The sequence below is a fragment of the Aureobasidium melanogenum genome, assembly GCF_000721775.1.
Source record: "Aureobasidium melanogenum CBS 110374 unplaced genomic scaffold scaffold_11, whole genome shotgun sequence".
NCBI classification, from domain to species: domain Eukaryota; kingdom Fungi; phylum Ascomycota; class Dothideomycetes; order Dothideales; family Saccotheciaceae; genus Aureobasidium; species Aureobasidium melanogenum.
The window spans coordinates 647,976-664,647 of NW_024470063.1; the positions used below are offsets into that span (position 1 = coordinate 647,976).

The 16,672-nt window shown below is 51.9% G+C and overlaps 4 protein-coding genes across 4 annotated transcripts; 2 read left to right on the forward strand and 2 right to left on the reverse strand.

The window, feature by feature from the left end:
- Window positions 1-217: 217 nt before the first annotated feature.
- On the reverse strand, window positions 218-2,017 carry M437DRAFT_49674 (uncharacterized protein; the record flags this gene model as incomplete). Its single annotated transcript, XM_041021871.1, has 4 exons — window positions 218-631; window positions 682-811; window positions 865-1,185; window positions 1,239-2,017. 4 exons carry the CDS (start codon window positions 2,015-2,017, stop codon window positions 218-220), a joined length of 1,644 nt encoding a protein of 547 aa, XP_040879606.1.
- A 2,973-nt stretch (window positions 2,018-4,990) lies between these two features.
- M437DRAFT_49218 (1,3-beta-glucan synthase catalytic subunit FksP) lies at window positions 4,991-10,881 on the forward strand (the record flags this gene model as incomplete). The annotated part of the gene is made up of 3 exons (XM_041021802.1): window positions 4,991-5,139; window positions 5,198-10,501; window positions 10,554-10,881. The coding sequence occupies 3 exons, from the start codon at window positions 4,991-4,993 to the stop codon at window positions 10,879-10,881; spliced, it is 5,781 nt and encodes a 1,926-aa protein (XP_040879607.1).
- Window positions 10,882-11,447: 566 nt separating this feature from the next.
- M437DRAFT_16364 (zf-H2C2-domain-containing protein) lies at window positions 11,448-12,515 on the forward strand (the record flags this gene model as incomplete). Its single annotated transcript, XM_041018860.1, has 1 exon — window positions 11,448-12,515. A coding segment is annotated over one exon (1,068 nt), but the record flags the coding sequence as incomplete, so codon positions are not given.
- A 608-nt stretch (window positions 12,516-13,123) lies between these two features.
- On the reverse strand, window positions 13,124-16,224 carry M437DRAFT_49412 (snare-dependent exocytosis protein-like protein; the record flags this gene model as incomplete). The annotated part of the gene is made up of 3 exons (XM_041021828.1): window positions 13,124-13,434; window positions 13,488-13,609; window positions 13,664-16,224. The coding sequence occupies 3 exons, from the start codon at window positions 16,222-16,224 to the stop codon at window positions 13,124-13,126; spliced, it is 2,994 nt and encodes a 997-aa protein (XP_040879609.1).
- Window positions 16,225-16,672: the final 448 nt, after the last annotated feature.

Consider the following 16,672-nt stretch of genomic DNA (forward strand, 5'->3'; position numbering starts at 1 on the left):
GAGTGGTGAAAACGAAGCCATATTATTCGAAGGCCTACTCAGCGTAAAACAAATTGAAAAATGAAATAACAGAGACGTATACGCCCTAATACTAAAAACATGAAAAGCGCATTAAGAACCGATCCAATATGTCCCACCGACATTCTGCGGCGGAGCCTTTATTCTGAATCATCAAATCCACAGACCTGCAATGCATGATGAATTCGCTTTTGATCATTTACAGAAGAAGGGCAGCAGCGCCAGAGAAGATGGCAATGAAAGCAGAAAGGCCAATGGTGTAAGGACCGACTTGGACAGACTGAACGGACAAGGCACCAGCAGCGCCCTTGGAGCCTGAGCCTGAAGACTTGGAGGAGCCAGAGCTGCCAGAACCGCCAGTAGCAGCAGCACCAGATCCAGTGGTAGGAGAGGCGGTGACCTGTCCTGTGCCAGCAGTTCCAGCTTGGGCCATGAGAGAAGAGCAGACTCCGGTAGGCTTGGATCCAGACTTGAGGGTGGCAGATCCACTGAAGGCACAAGCGCTGGCACGTTGAGCAGAGGGCTGAGCAGAGTAGTACTGGTCAAGGACGAAACCAAGCTGCTCGGTCGAGTTGCACATGCTGTAAGCACCGTAGGTACCAGTGGTAGCGTTCTGGGATGATGTTAGTCATGGATGTGAAATCAAGTATGGGTACGACTTACGTGTTGGATGCCAGCGCAGGCGTTGGAGTCAGCGCCGCAGACGTAGCCGAACATAGAACCATACTCCTCCTCATCGACGCTAGACTTGACGGTACAGCTCAGAGAGTTGAACATGCACTGGCAGAGTTCCCTATATCACGTGTCAGCTGTTTGTATGCGATGCCGAAGGGCGGGTGCACGGACCTGTTGGGGCTTGGCGGAAGAGGGCTGGCCTTAGCAGCCCAAGCAGTACCAATGGCAGGGCAAGAGGCGATAGTGTTGGTGGGCGAGTATGAGGCGCTGTTGACACCGCTGGGAGAGACAGTTGCCATGGCGGATTTCAGGTTCGAGTAATCGGCCAGGGTTGAGACAGCGTTGTTGACGATCGAGACAAGACCGTACTCGTTCGAGGTCTCGAAGTACATGTAGACGATACCACCAGACCAAACGCTGGTCATGTTATCACCGTACAGGGCGGCAGTTTCACCCCAAGTCCTCGGGCGGTGGGTGTTGCAACCGTACTCACTGTACCAATGTTAGTTGTTGATTAGGCATGGTGGGGACTCGGGAAGACGAACGCGAAGAAAACGGGAACACTGTAAGTAGAGAACTCCTCAGTGCGAGCCTGGTATCCGGATTCAATGTAGTTAGAAGGATCACACCAAGAGTAGACGTTGTAGCCCCAGAAGTCAATGTTGAGGGCGGTGTCAGAGCTGCAGTCGAAGTAGTCGGCCATGTCAACACGAATAGTCGAGTCATCGGATGTGGCGTAACCAACACCGAGCTGTCTGTAACCAGCATTCTTGATGTATGCCTTGGTGTCGCGAACAGCGGCCTTGACGAAAGCGCTGGCGTTGGTGGTGTTCTGGGAGTTTGAGACCTCGTTACCGGCGAAGAAACCAAGAGTGTTGGTGTAGTTGGCAAGAGCATCGACAACGGAGATGTAGCGCTGGTACAAGTCGTCGTTCCAGGCAGGGTCGTTGCGGTTGATGGAGGTATCGGGGGCGGAAAGATCGGACACGACGTAGATGCCAGCATCTGCGAGCATGTTCATGCAGGCATCGTGGTTCTTGGTAGGGTCAATGGCGTAAACACGGATGGTGTTTGTGCGCAGAGCCTGGAGGTAGGGAATATCACGAGCGCAAGTAGATTCATCGGCCAAAGGGTCGGTGTAGGAAGAGTCGGTGGTGTTCTGAACGTCCTCCTGGTATGCGACACCGCGCATGAAGAACTGGGTGCCGTTGGTCTTGTAGAAGAACTTGGATCCCTTGATGACGATGGGGTCGACATCAGCGGCGACCTTGGAGACGAGCATGCTCGCAGCCGCGATGGCTGTGGCAATGCCAAAGCCCTTCATGATGATGATGTGGATACTTGTTTAGTAGTAAACTGGTGTAAATAGCCGCCTTTAGTAGGTGATCAGGGGCTCAGGTGGAAGGTGCGAAACGCAGGAATAATAAAAGCTTCGAGCGAGCGATGAGATGATACTGAAGAGTTGTGGAGCAAGGAGTGAACGAAAATCGATATCAGGTAAATCGTCACAGGACACGAAATACCAGAAGATGCACAAGGGAAAAAAAGGCAGGCAAACAACAAGAAAGGTTGCTGTCCGGGAGAGGTTGCGGACCGTGGCAACAGGCAAGCGCCTTACATAAGATGGAAAGAACGTGTTTTGGCACTGGCCGCGCAAGCCCACCTCCTGGCCCATCTGATCATCATCTCCCCGAGGAGCTACTTCGCCACAACGATACGAGTCCGCACGACTGTCTGGAATATGGAATTGACTGCCCTATTTCATTTCTCACTTTTGCCAATCCCTCCGCCCAGAGCCTTGGCTACTTCTGCGCAAGAGCTTTCAATTGCTTCTGCTGCTTCGCCTGAAGGTCTTGCCTCCGTGTTATATGTGCTGCCGTTCAAGCCCGCAATTTCAATGTAGCGACCGTGCCTGCAATGTATGGGGTCGTCAAACGAAACGCCTGCATAGGTGGCGCAACAGCACTCAACTCGACCGCGTCCTCCTTCATCCGGCTCCCATGTCTCCTGTAAAATCTCATTCCGAGCAGCCGGGCCAAGCTTCGTGTGCCTCAACGGCGGCTGCGTATCACTTTTAGCCCCGTCAACAAGATGCCGAGACTGTAAACAGTCGCCTTTGCACTGTTGACTTCTTCGAACAAAATTGCTGTCTTCGATGACAGAACTTGTGTTCCTCCGAGGGCTTCAACCTTTATCATATTAGAGAGCTTCTCAACGTTTGTATCATCGGATTTGCAAATAGTCTTATGTCGTCACGACCAATTGTGATCTACAGATATCCTGAGGTGCAGGAGGAGACATGTCCAGAGGTAACAACTCCGTAGCTAGTCTGCACAGTGGCTGAAAGTCCAAAGAGCATCCATGTCTGCTCGCACATGCATGTCGTCTTATCTTTCATGCCCATGCTATCGTCCATTCAAGCTTCGCTACTTAGTACTCCAGCCTGCGGATGTCTAAGCTCTACTCGATGCACCTCTACATATGAATTTTAGGAGTATGTCATGTTTAGGAATGCGTTTCACAATTCAGGATGACGATGCAGGAAATTGCGAATGGTAAATCGATACACAGGCCATGGCATTAGGCACTTCGATCCGAGACTTTGATCTTGAGCAACAATGCCTCTGATATCACGGACTCTTTCTGGAAGGATTTCGATATGTGGTTAAAATTGTCGTATGCTCGAAAAGTCGTGGCAAGCGTCCAGAAATAGCATACGAGGGTAAAGATGCCGCGCTTGTGTATGTAGACTTTCTTACTAGATCTGAACACGCGGCGAGAAAATAGCTAATGCATACCACATATTGTGTCTGTTAGAGCAAAGCCTTCATAGTTCAGTAGTTGGAGTGGAAGCTCTCAACATATCACGAAATTTGAATGACGATTTTGGATGTAAGCCACAGTCAAAGCATCACCCAAGCATTTCGCGGACAGCAGCGAACCGTTCAACAAGCACGCATATGAGGTGTGAGGCGCATTAATGACAAAGCCGAAAATAGCACTGGGCAAGTTAGCAAGCATCCAGAAATTCGACCACTCAAAGTAGTGCTGGCGATCGCGTTAAGACGTCTGTTATTTGCTGGCAGACACCAATAAATCGACCATCCAGTCAGTCGGAGCACGGCACAGAACAAGAAGAGCAAGCAGTACAGGGCTGTGCAAGAGGTGCGGTTCGGTGCTTTGAGATTGAAAGCAGTGATCGTCAAGCCTGATTTGCGTTGATGTCAAGTCGTGGACGGAGCTTGTGCCCTGCTCAAGACGGTGTGAAAAGAAGTGGCCAAGAAGGACCATGGTTCCCCAGCAAGAATCGACGATTAGCGGCCCGGTGCGGAAAAGATTTCAGAGAGGCAGTCTGGCAGTCTCAGGAATGGCAGGACGCATGTTTGAAGAACGGCGCTAGAGGGCGAAGCGATGAGCGAATGAGAGGGCAGTGGGCGGGACTGAGGCGCGAGATGAAAGTTGGCTGGGGCATGATAGCGCGACTCGCCCTGCCGCGAATGCTGGAGCTAAATTGAAAAGTGGCCTGAGCTTTGTTTTGGATCAAGGAGAGACTTGTGTTCCTGCTGCGGTGCTCGCTGTCCGGGATCCGGCCGCTAGGTGCATTTTGCTGGGGCTTTTCCTGAATCTTGGTGCTCTGTTGGTGCTCCTAGGCAGTTGTCTGTCGAATCGCGTTGGTGCGGTCGGTCTTTCGCCTCCAAGCCGTTGAAACAGCAGACTACGATCAACCGAAAGCCCCCCCTTTCCCGCCCCTGCCTCGTGCGCGCGCCTTCTGTTCCAGCATCTTTTTGCTTTCGTGCAAACACTCATTCGTTCTCTTTTGTGTTCTCCTCCCGGCTGCACATCTGTCTCCCTTCCTTCCTTCATCGCCGCCACCCTCATCCAAGGTGTCGGATTGAACAGAGGTTGCTTGACATCTGCAATCCCGGACTGATCAAGAAGCCTATTTCTTGCATCTCCACACAAGCTGCCGAGTCTGCGGCCGCGCGTTCTCACGGCAACAACTGCATCTACTTTTCGACCTACACCACCTCCGGTCCGAAAATATCAACATCGCCTCCTTCGCTCAGGCATAGCTGTTGCTGCATCCGCACCAGTCCTCTCTGTGGACCATCACACTCGCTGCAACCCCAAACAACAGACGCTTCGCTCAGGCTTTTTTGGCCACATTCCCGCAATCAGCCCATCCCTCGTTCATTGGCGAATGTCACTGCTTTGAGGTGAGAATCACCATAGCCAAATTTACCACCCTGGACGAGTTTCTGACTTGTCACAGTAATTTTTCGTAATTGACTACAGCATGGCGCACCCTCAACAGGGCGGTGGCCATTACACTGACGATGGCTACGGCCACGGCAACGATGGTTACTACCAGGACGATCAAAACCAGGCCTACTACGACCACAACCAGGGTTATGGCAATGGCCAGGACAGCTACTATGATGAAGGGTTAGTCGTTCTTGTAATTGCCGAGCCTCCTCTGAATGTTGCTAATTCGCTCGTGTAGTACTGGTCACTACGCCCAAGGCGAACACGGCCCTTACCAAGGTCAACACGGCCAAGACGGCTACTACGACGCTGGTCACAACGGCTACCAGGACGAGTACTACAATGATCAATACTACGACCAAGGCCACGCTGGTCAGCAGGGAGCTCGTCAGCCCAGAGGCCACTCCGAGGAAGATTCGGAGACCTTCAGCGATTTCACCATGAGATCCGACATGGCTCGCGCTGCCGAGATGGACTACTATGGTCGTGGCGATGAGCGCTACAACAGCTACAACGGCGAGCAAGGTGGCCGCGGCGGTTTCCGCCCTCCTTCCTCTCAGGTTTCGTACGGCGGTAACCGCTCTTCTGGTGCTTCAACACCCGTCTATGGCATGGACTACACCAATGCTCTTCCCGCTGGACAGCGCTCGAGAGAGCCCTACCCTGCCTGGACCTCGGATGCTCAGATTCCTCTTTCCAAGGAGGAAATTGAGGACATTTTCCTCGACCTGACTGCCAAATTTGGTTTCCAACGTGACAGCATGAGAAACATGTTCGACCACTTCATGACCCTGCTCGACTCGCGTGCTTCCCGCATGTCGCCTAACCAAGCCCTCCTCTCGCTTCACGCTGATTACATTGGTGGTGACAACGCCAACTACCGTCGTTGGTACTTCGCCGCTCACCTCGATCTCGACGATGCTGTCGGTTTTGCCAACATGAATCTCGGAAAGGCGAATCGCCGTACACGCAAGGCCCGCAAGGCCGCCAAGAAGGCGGCTGCGCAAGCCGAGACCGAGGAGGCCACTCTTTCCAGTCTCGAGGGTGATAACAGTCTTGAGGCTGCTGAGTATCGCTGGAAGTCGCGCATGAACAAGATGTCTCAGCACGACCGCGTCAGACAGATTGCTCTGTACCTTCTTTGCTGGGGTGAAGCTAACCAGGTTCGTTTTATGCCTGAGTTGATGTGTTTCATCTTCAAGTGTGCCGATGATTATTTCAACTCTCCTGCTTGCCAGAACAAGGTCGAGCCCGTTGAGGAATTCACCTACCTCAACAACGTTATCACCCCTCTGTACAACTACTGCAGAGATCAGGGTTATGAAATTTTCGACGGCAAGTACGTCCGTAGAGAGCGTGACCACAACAAGATCATCGGTTACGATGACATGAACCAGCTCTTCTGGTACCCTGAGGGTATTGAGCGTATCATCTTTGAGGACAAGTCTCGTCTGGTCGACTTGCCTCCTGCTGAACGCTACGAAAGACTTCAGGATGTTGTCTGGAAGAAGTGCTTCTTCAAGACTTTCAAGGAGACCAGATCGTGGTTCCACAACTTGGTCAACTTCAACCGTATCTGGGTCATCCACATTACTGCTTACTGGTTCTACACTGCCTACAACTCGCCTACTCTTTACACCAAGGACTACCAACAGCAGCGTAACAACTCTCCTCACGGGTCTGCTCACTTCTCGGCTGTCGCTCTCGGTGGTACTGTCGCGTCCGTTATTATGGTTCTCGCCACGCTCGCCGAATGGTCATACGTCCCAAGAAGGTGGGCAGGTGCTCAGCACTTGACCAAGCGTCTTCTCTTCCTCATTCTCGTTCTTGTCATTAACGTTGCACCCGCCGTGTACATCTTTGGTGTGAACCAGAAGGGCAAGATTGCCTTGGCTCTTGGTATCGTGCAATTCCTGATCGCACTGATTACTTTCGTCTTCTTCTCAGTCATGCCACTTGGCGGTCTCTTCGGCAGTTACCTGACTGGCAAGTCTCGTCGCTACGTGGCTAGTCAGACATTCACTGCCAGCTGGCCTCAGCTCAAGGGCAATGCCATGTGGATGTCTTACGGTCTATGGATCATGGTCTTTGGTGCCAAGCTCGCAGAGTCTTACTTTTACCTGACTCTGTCGCTGCGTGACCCTATCCGTATCCTGTCCACTTTGAAGATCAGACACTGCATTGGTATTAAGTATGTCGGCACAGTGCTTTGCTACCACCAGGCCACGGTCACGCTGATTTTGATGTACATCACTGATCTGATCCTGTTCTTCTTGGATACCTATCTCTGGTACATTATTCTGAACACCGTGTACTCGGTCGCTCGCTCTTTCTACCTTGGTGTCTCTATCTGGACTCCTTGGAGAAACATCTTCTCTCGTCTGCCCAAGCGTATCTACTCCAAGGTCCTTGCAACCACCGACATGGAAATCAAGTACAAGCCCAAGGTTCTGATCTCGCAGATTTGGAACGCTATCATTATCTCGATGTACCGTGAGCACTTGCTGGCCATCGACCACGTTCAGAAGCTCCTTTACCACCAGGTCCCTTCAGAGCAAGAGGGCAAGCGTACTCTCAGAGCACCCACTTTCTTCGTTTCTCAGGAAGATCACTCTTTCAAGACTGAATTCTTTCCCAGCCAGAGTGAGGCTGAGCGTCGTATCTCTTTCTTCGCTCAGTCGCTGTCCACTCCTATCCCCGAGCCTGTTCCTGTCGACAACATGCCTACTTTCTCCGTCATGATCCCCCACTACGGTGAGAAGATCCTTCTCTCGCTCCGTGAGATTATTCGTGAGGACGACCCTTACTCTCGTGTCACTATGCTTGAGTACCTCAAGCAGCTCCACCCTCACGAATGGGACTGCTTCGTTAAGGACACCAAGATCCTGGCTGATGAGACTTCGCAATTCAACGGCGAATACGAGAAGACCGAGAAGGACACTGCTAAGGCCAAGATCGATGATCTTCCCTTCTACTGCATTGGTTTCAAGTCTGCTGCTCCTGAGTACACTCTCCGCACTCGTATCTGGGCATCGCTCCGTTCTCAGACCCTTTACCGTACCATCTCTGGTTTCATGAACTACAGCCGTGCCATCAAGCTGCTGTACCGTGTCGAGAACCCTGAGGTTGTTCAGATGTTCGGTGGCAACTCTGATAAGCTCGAGAGAGAATTGGAGCGCATGGCTCGCCGCAAGTTCAAGATCTGTGTTTCCATGCAGCGTTACGCCAAGTTCACTAAGGAAGAGCGCGAGAACGCCGAGTTCCTGCTCCGTGCCTACCCTGACCTTCAGATCGCCTACCTTGACGAGGAACCCCCGGTCAACGAAGGTGAGGACCCTCGCCTCTACTCTGCTCTGATTGACGGTCACTCCGAAATCATGGAGAACGGTCTTCGCAAGCCCAAGTTCCGTATCATGCTCTCTGGTAACCCTATTCTCGGTGACGGCAAGTCTGACAACCAGAACCACTCTATCATCTTCTACCGTGGTGAGTATATCCAACTCATCGACGCTAACCAGGACAACTACCTGGAGGAATGCCTGAAGATTCGTTCTGTCCTTGCCGAGTTCGAAGAAATGACCACCGACAATGTCTCCCCTTACACCCCTGGTCTGGCCACTCCCAAGTTCGACCCCGTTGCTATTCTCGGTGCTCGCGAGTACATTTTCTCAGAGAATATCGGTATTCTTGGTGACGTCGCTGCCGGAAAGGAACAGACATTCGGTACTCTCTTCGCTCGTACTCTCGCCGAGATTGGTGGTAAGCTCCATTATGGTCACCCCGATTTCCTTAACGGTATCTTCATGACTACTCGTGGTGGTGTGTCCAAGGCTCAGAAGGGTCTCCATCTGAACGAGGATATTTACGCTGGTATGACTGCTCAGCTCCGTGGTGGCAGAATTAAGCACTGCGAGTACTACCAGTGTGGTAAGGGTCGTGATTTGGGTTTCGGCTCCATTCTCAACTTCACCACCAAGATTGGTACTGGTATGGGTGAGCAGATGCTTTCTCGTGAATACTACTACCTTGGCACTCAACTCCCTCTGGACCGCTTCTTGTCTTTCTACTACGCTCACGCTGGTTTCCATGTCAACAACACTTTCATCATGTTGTCGGTGCAGCTCTTCATGTTCTGTATCCTCAACCTTGGTGCTCTCAGACACGAAACCATCATCTGCCGTTACAACAGAAACACCCCCATCACCGACCCTGAGTGGCCCACGGGCTGTGCCAACTTGCGCCCTTGTCTCGACTGGATTGAGCGTTGCTGTGTTTCCATCTTCATCGTCTTCTTCATCTCCTTCGTTCCTCTTACGGTTCAGGAATTGACCGAGCGTGGATTCTGGCGCGCAGCTACTCGTCTTGCCAAGCACTTCTCTTCGTTCTCCCCTCTCTTCGAAGTCTTCGTCTGTCAGATCTACACCAACGCTCTCCAGCAGAACTTGTCCTACGGTGGTGCCCGTTACATCGGTACCGGTCGTGGTTTCGCCACTGCTCGTATGCCTTTCGGTATCCTCTACTCGCGTTTCGCAGCTCCTTCCATCTACCTGGGTATCCGCCTGCTTCTCATGCTTCTGTTCGGTACCCTGACCATCTGGGGATACTGGCTTCTTTACTTCTGGGTTTCGCTTCTCGCTCTCTGTATCGCTCCCTTCCTGTTCAACCCTCACCAGTTTGCCTGGGGAGACTTCTTCATCGACTACCGTGAGTTCCTCAGATGGTTGTCCCGTGGAAACACCAAGGGCCATTCGGCATCGTGGATTGGATTCGTCCGTCTTTCGCGTACCCGCATCACCGGTTTTAAGAAGAAGGTGCTCGGTGAGCCGTCTGCCAAGCTGTCTGGAGACACTTCTCGTGCTCGCTTCGGTAACGTCTTCTTCGCTGAAGTCGTTGGTCCGCTCTTCCTGGTTGCTGTGACTCTCATTCCCTACCTTTACATCAACTCTGGAACCGGAGTCACCCGCGCCAAAAACCCACAGGCGAGTAATGCAGATTTCGAGCCCACCAACCCTCTCATTCGTGTTGCTATCGTTGCCTTTGCTCCAATCGGTGTTAATGCTGGTGTGTCATTCATGTTCTTCGCCATGGCTTGTTGTATGGGACCCATCTTCAGCATGTGCTGCAAGAAATTCGGTGCCGTTCTGGCCGCCATTGCTCACGCCATTGCCGTCATTGTGCTCATCGTCATGTGGGAAGTCATGTTCTTCCTCGAGGGATGGAGCTTCCCCAAGATGCTTATCGGCATGATTGCGTCACTCGCCATCCAGCGCTTCATCTACAAGCTCATCATTGCTCTGGCGCTCACTCGTGAATTCAGAACCGACTCCTCCAACATTGCTTGGTGGACTGGTAAATGGTACGGCATGGGATGGATGGGCTTCTCTCAGCCTGGTCGTGAATTCTTGTGTAAGATCACTGAGTTGGGATACTTCTCGTCGGACTTCTGCTTGGGACACTTGCTGTTGTTCTTCATGCTCCCTCCCCTTTTGATCCCTTACATTGACACATTCCACTCTGTCATGCTCTTCTGGCTCCGTCCTAGGTATGTTCCCATTTGCTTATATTGTTGAGAAGCTTTGCTAACAAAATGACAGTCGCCAGATCCGTCCTCCAATCTACTCGCTCAAGCAGTCGAAGCTTCGCAGACGTCGTACGATCCGCTACGCCATTCTGTACTTCACCTTGTTCGTCATCTTCATTGTGCTTATCGTTGCGCCAATGGTTGCTGGCAAGTTCATGAACCTGAAGGTCGACACTCTCCCCATGAATCTAATGCAGCCCACCAACCTCAAGAACAACGACACTACCAGCCAGACTACTGGTACTGCTGTGGCAGGTGAAACAGATGCAGCAGCAGCTACTTCAGGTGGCTCTGCCGCGTCGTCTGCAGCAGCACGCCGCTTTGCTCACTTCAAGTACTAAAAGAGGTTGGAGGATGAAGTTTCACAATAGATTTGAGTGGAAGTTTCGGCGTCAAAATGATTGTGTTCAGCATGGCTTGTGGCATGTTCCTGTACAGCAGCAAGTTGGCAGGTGTGCTCTGATTGGTCGGGCAGCATAATGATGATTATTTGTCTTTGTTTTTATTCTTTTCAGAGTCGGCGGGAAGAGAATTTGGGAATTGATTATTGCCACTGTTAGAATTAAATGCTCAAAATGCAATCACCAGTACATATGCTCAAGCACTGTCCTCTGAGAAAGCGAAATGTCTGTGAAGAGCAAGGCAGTGAATGTGTTGTTCGAGCTGGCCTGGAAGCAGCGAAGAAGCAGGTCACGTGCATGTCGTAGGAAGGGCGCGCAAGCTGGAAGTCACAAGGTGCCAGTGTACATGTGGGACCAGCGAGGTCTCCAGCATAACTCGAGTACATCGGACCTATTATCCACAGCGTGAGTCGCTCTTTCCTTCCTCTTGCATCTCAGTATAGACGCGCACTGTTGTAGCATATTCGACATGGCTGACATGGATAGATTTGTAGCTGAACGCGACCATGCCTGCCATGCTGGATGACCCGACGGCGCCTGCCATCTATCGTGCATCCGGCGATGCACCCTATCCCACTCCATATGCCCCGCTGCCCGCCAACGTTGTGCCTCGTCAAGTAACTCTGCGTGATCGCTCAACCACTGCCACCCTCGTGCCTTTCTCTTCTCCGCATCAAGTGCCCCAGACCCTGCTTCACTACCTCTGCGCCCTGCTCAATCGCGAAATCGAGGGCGGTGACACGTACCCTATGATCAATGAGCTTCCGCTCGAGTCTTTCGGTCCCTACTGGTTCGCCAACTTCGGTGCCGTCATGCTGTTGGGCGATGTGAGCAATGTCGACCATGTCTGGCAGATGGAGAAAGACGGCGTCGATTGGTCTAAGCAGTGTCTAGGCAGCTTCTACATCAAGCCCAACTACCCAGGTCGCTCCAGCCATGTCTGCAATGGTGGTTTCTTGGTCAGTGATGTCGCAAGAAACAGAGGTGTAGGCCGCTTGATGGGCGAGGGATATCTGGAATGGGCTCCTCAACTGGGCTATTCCTACTCAGTCTTCAACCTTGTCTATGAAACCAACATTGCTTCCGTCAGGATCTGGGATGCACTGGGCTTCAAGCGTATTGGTCGCGTCCCCGGCTGCGGCAACCTCAAGTCTGCCGATCACCTTGTTGATGCCATCATCTTTGGCCGCGACCTCAACGGCGAGGCCGAGGACTATCTGTCTGAAGAGCGTTTCGACAAGATCCGCTTCTACCTCAAGACAGGCAACTATCCCAATGGTGCTGACCGTGCAGAGAAGAGCAGACTTCGCAGTGCAGGCGCTCACTACCGACTCGTCCCCGATCCCAACGGCGGCGAAGAAAAGCTCATGCTCAAAGACAAGGAAGTCATCAGCGACCCTCAAAAGCAATACGAAATTGCCTTGAAGACGCACGCTATGTCCCACGCGGGCATCAACAAAACCACTGCATCGATTGCTGAACGCTATCACTGGATCCGCATCAAAGAGACTGTCTCACAAGCCATCCGCAACTGCACAAATTGCAAGGATACCTCAAAACAGGGCAAGGCAGCTACACCCAACAAAGCCTCGGAGCCTTCGCAAGCAAGTCCTGGCGCTGAGACGGAGCAACCGTCTCTTCTCTCGCCTGCCACTGTTGAAAATGCAAATCTTCAAAATGCTATGCAGCAGCATCATGCCGACCATTCCTCGCATGACCACATGCAACAGCAGCAGCATCACCCTGATTCTTCCTCGCACGACCACATGGACCTCTCGCAATTCGACTACTCGAATATTCCTGTGGACCCAGCCATCATGACAGATATGTACTCTACCGCTGCTACCTCAAGTTCAGCAAACAATGCGTTCACCGCTGAGCCCACACAGCAAGAAGTGCAGCAGCACGGTGGCATGTACGGAGCACAGATTTACGAAGACGACGCAGATGCACAATTGCAGGCTGAATTGGCCAGTGAAATGATTACCAGGGCTGCGGGCGGCGAGGAGTAGGATGCCGGCCTTGCTTTGTGGACTTTTTCGAGTCAATGGTGGTCGAGACAGTGATGACACGCAGACTTAGCTTCACTATTGTTTGAAAAGGAACGAACCCTATCGACTTCCCACACGGAAGCATTCAAACAACGACCTCAATGCCCCTCCCCTTCCTATCTTCGATTTCCTTAGAAGCCAAACTTATGTTTGATCAACCCCGTAACGGCGCCCCTCTTCTGCCTACTCACAAACTTACTAACATCATCTGCCCACCCTTGACTATTACTCTCGAGATTCTCCATCGAGTCTCCCATGATATTGAGTTTCTCTGTACGTTCTTGGATCTGGCGTTGCATGTAGGCGCCCCAGCCTTCGTTGCTTTGCCCCGCTGCTGAGGAAGAGGAAGAGGCGGGGCGGCGCGAGGCTGCTGCTCGGGCGGCTTCGTCGGCGCGGGATTGCGCGATCATGCGTTTTGAGGGGGGACGGTCGGGGCCGCCGACTAGAGGGGTGTTAGTGGTGGGTTGGGAGGGGGAAGGGGAAGGGGGGAAATACTTAGGATGTCCATGTCTGCGGGTGTCACATATTGTGTTCCTGCCACCCATTGGAAGTTTGAGATTGTAGGTCTGGGTGGGATGAGGGCTTCTGGGTTGAAGAGTCTGTCTAGTGATTTTGGTCTGCAAGAAGTCGATTAGTATTCTATACGCTTTGCATTGGTCTTGTAAACTTACAAGAGTTGGCCTGTACCCCAGATGTTGATCAGTGCCATCTCAGACGGACCAGTCCAGCCAAAGATGTCTCCATTAGGAACGATAATGGAGTCGGCGAATCGTCTAGTGTCTAGGATGTGCGATATGTTGATCGAGTTGAGCTCTTTCAACGCAGGCAATGTGTACGCACGCACAGTACCGTCGCCAAACAACCCAGCAAGTACATACCCTTGGTCCTGGAATCGTACGACAGCTGCTGAATCGCAAGAATAGCTGTCAAAGGTCTTGTGAGCTCCCTTGGAAGTGGCTGGACGGAAGATACGTGCTTCGCTTGTGGTCACTGCGACGAGCACACCATCGGTCTTCAAACCGGTACGGAGACTAGCTACAGCATCAGGATTTGCGGTCGCGGGTCTGCCTGTGTGGGCATCGACGGGTGAGATGTGGATGATGCGACCATCAAACGATGTGACACCCTCGAAGTTCACACGATAACGTCCACTGCTGTCAGGGATGAGCTTGAAGGTGGCTAGTCGACCTAGATTAGTACCAGCATGCAGGTTGATACTGGAGTAGTTCTCATCTTCAAGAGTCATCACGCTGAACTCCAGTTTCGTCACCCACTCTGGTTTGTCTCCTGGATGACTGCTCTTACGACGCAGTGTGCCAAGCTTGTCGCCCTTGCCAAACTCAGCAGTCGTGCCAAGGTGGATGATCGCAGGGCCGCGCATATCAATGACAGCAAGTTTGCCTCCTTCCGAAGCAGCAGCCACGAAGCCAACCTCGCTGACCTTGACTGCAGTGATAGGTCCACTTTGCAGATCGAGCAAGGTAAATGGACACAGTCCTTCCTTCAGGCTTGGGTCCGTCCTCTCGATGATGTTTGTCAAAGCATTAGGGCGGTTTCCACCAGCCGATGGAGGCACATCACGACCATGGTTTCGGTTATGACCCCAGCGGAAAACAGCGACTTCACCGCTTCTAGTGCCCGCTGCAAACTCGCCGCTTGCACTGGCTAGAGAGGTGTTGGTGATGTCTACGCCTTCGATACGTCCCACAGCTCGACCAACACCCACTTCGAGGACTTTGTCGTTTTCAAGCTCGTCACCATGGCCTGCGTCCCACAATCTGACTGTACCATCTGCATGCATTGTTTGAATGATGTTTCGGTTTTCGTATCGTTTGAGAGGATGTGTTTGCTCCACACCACCTTTCAGAATCTTGGGGCCTTGGTTTCGAGTCTCAGTCATACCTAGCCACTTGATTCTGTCGACCGTAGTGACATTTGCGCGTCTAATAAACGGATGGACAAATGTCATGGATACGTGTAGCTGATTGGTAGGTGTGATCGGTATGCCGCTTGGGAAGCTAAGTGTGATAACCTCTCCAGATGACAGAAGCGCTAGAATGGCAATGGGATCTTGAGCACCAGCAAAGTGTGGTGACTCTCGAGGAATGAGGCAGAAATCGACTACTTCGGCATTAGGTGGGGTTGGAAGCACTCTTTGTCGGCGAGGCGACTCCAGATGGTCAGTAAGGACATCCCAGCTCGACGTAGCATAATTTGGTGTTCGGCCCAGCTCGAAGAACGTCATGCCCTTTGTCGGCATGGTTGTGTCTGCACCACCAGCAATAAGAAGAGCCGTGTCATCAGGGTCCTTGTTCGCACACCAGGCGATCTTGAAGATTGGCTCTCTGACCGATACTGTCGAGCCGAGAGTCGTGGCGCCTTTACCAGGCACGTTGATGTGTGTTTCGCTAGTAGTCCGGGCTAAAATGATTCTGCCATCCTTAGGATCCCAAAATACCATTGAGCTGTCTTCGTGTCCAGTCAGGATGAAAGTGCCAGTAGGATGCCAAACTGCTTGAGTGAGCTTAGGCCACCGAGGAGTTCTTGACATTGAGGGGTCTCCATGACCACCCAGTGCTCCAGCAGGAATCTCGTATTGGAAGAATTTTTGAGCTTGGTTCTGTTTGAAGGAGAAGGTGACGGCACCATGAACATAGCCGATCAGAAGCTTTCCAATATCTCTGGGATGGAATTGGATGCTGACAACTGGTGACACTCGAGCCCTTGAGTCATGCTCAGCCCAAAGATTTGGGATTCGGAAAGGCGCGGCTCCCTCTCTATCCATATCATAAGCAAGAACATCTCCAGACTGCATACCAATCAAGGCATAGTCCAGCGCGGGGTCTGTCGCGATGCATGTAGCGACACCTGGTGGTGAATGCGATCCAACCAGTTTCTTCGCTTCGAGTGAGTAAAATGATAAGTCGTTCTTTGAGTCGAGGCAGACAAGCTTGTCGGCGCAGAATTGTATCTGTTTGGCTGATGCTCGTTGAGGCAGATCCAGTGTGACAGCCACTCTGCCTCTACCGAAGATGTAGATTTGTCCAGGACCAAATTTGCTGTCCTTTGTGCCCACCGCCAGCAGTGATTGCACGGGATCGTAGGCGATGGCGCCTATCTGACTGTTGATACCATAGCGCTCGATGTCGTCAATAGCGACGTGCTCGGGAGTAAGTCCGGCGGATAGGTCGTTCTGTATACCTGCCTGCTTGCCTCGAATAAAGCTGGCCATTGTAGCTATTGTCGGCTTGAGGAAATATGATCAAGAGTTGTTCTTATTATTTTTTGAAAGAAGTGATTTGCCTAGACATGTTCCGAGGGATCGTTGTCGCCAAGTCGGATGGGGGAGCTTGGGCATCCACCTGTTTCCAAGTCATGACAGGTTTTATGGTGGATTGTAACCTCCTCGCTTTCTTGCACGCGCGTCAAGGTACATAGGGGTTGATATTGCGACTTCGATCGCACAAGCTAAACGCACACTATTGGAGTGCATCGCAGCCGTAAAAGTGTCCAGAAGCTTTTGACAAGAAAGTTCGTCACATAGACTACAGCACAAGCATTTCTTGTAGGCATCGTGCTTAGATAGTGTTGAGCAACCAAGCACGATCGCAGCCTCAATTACAAAGTCGACACACTGCTCAAGAAAAATAATAAGAACAGGAGGAAAGGGACAGATCAGT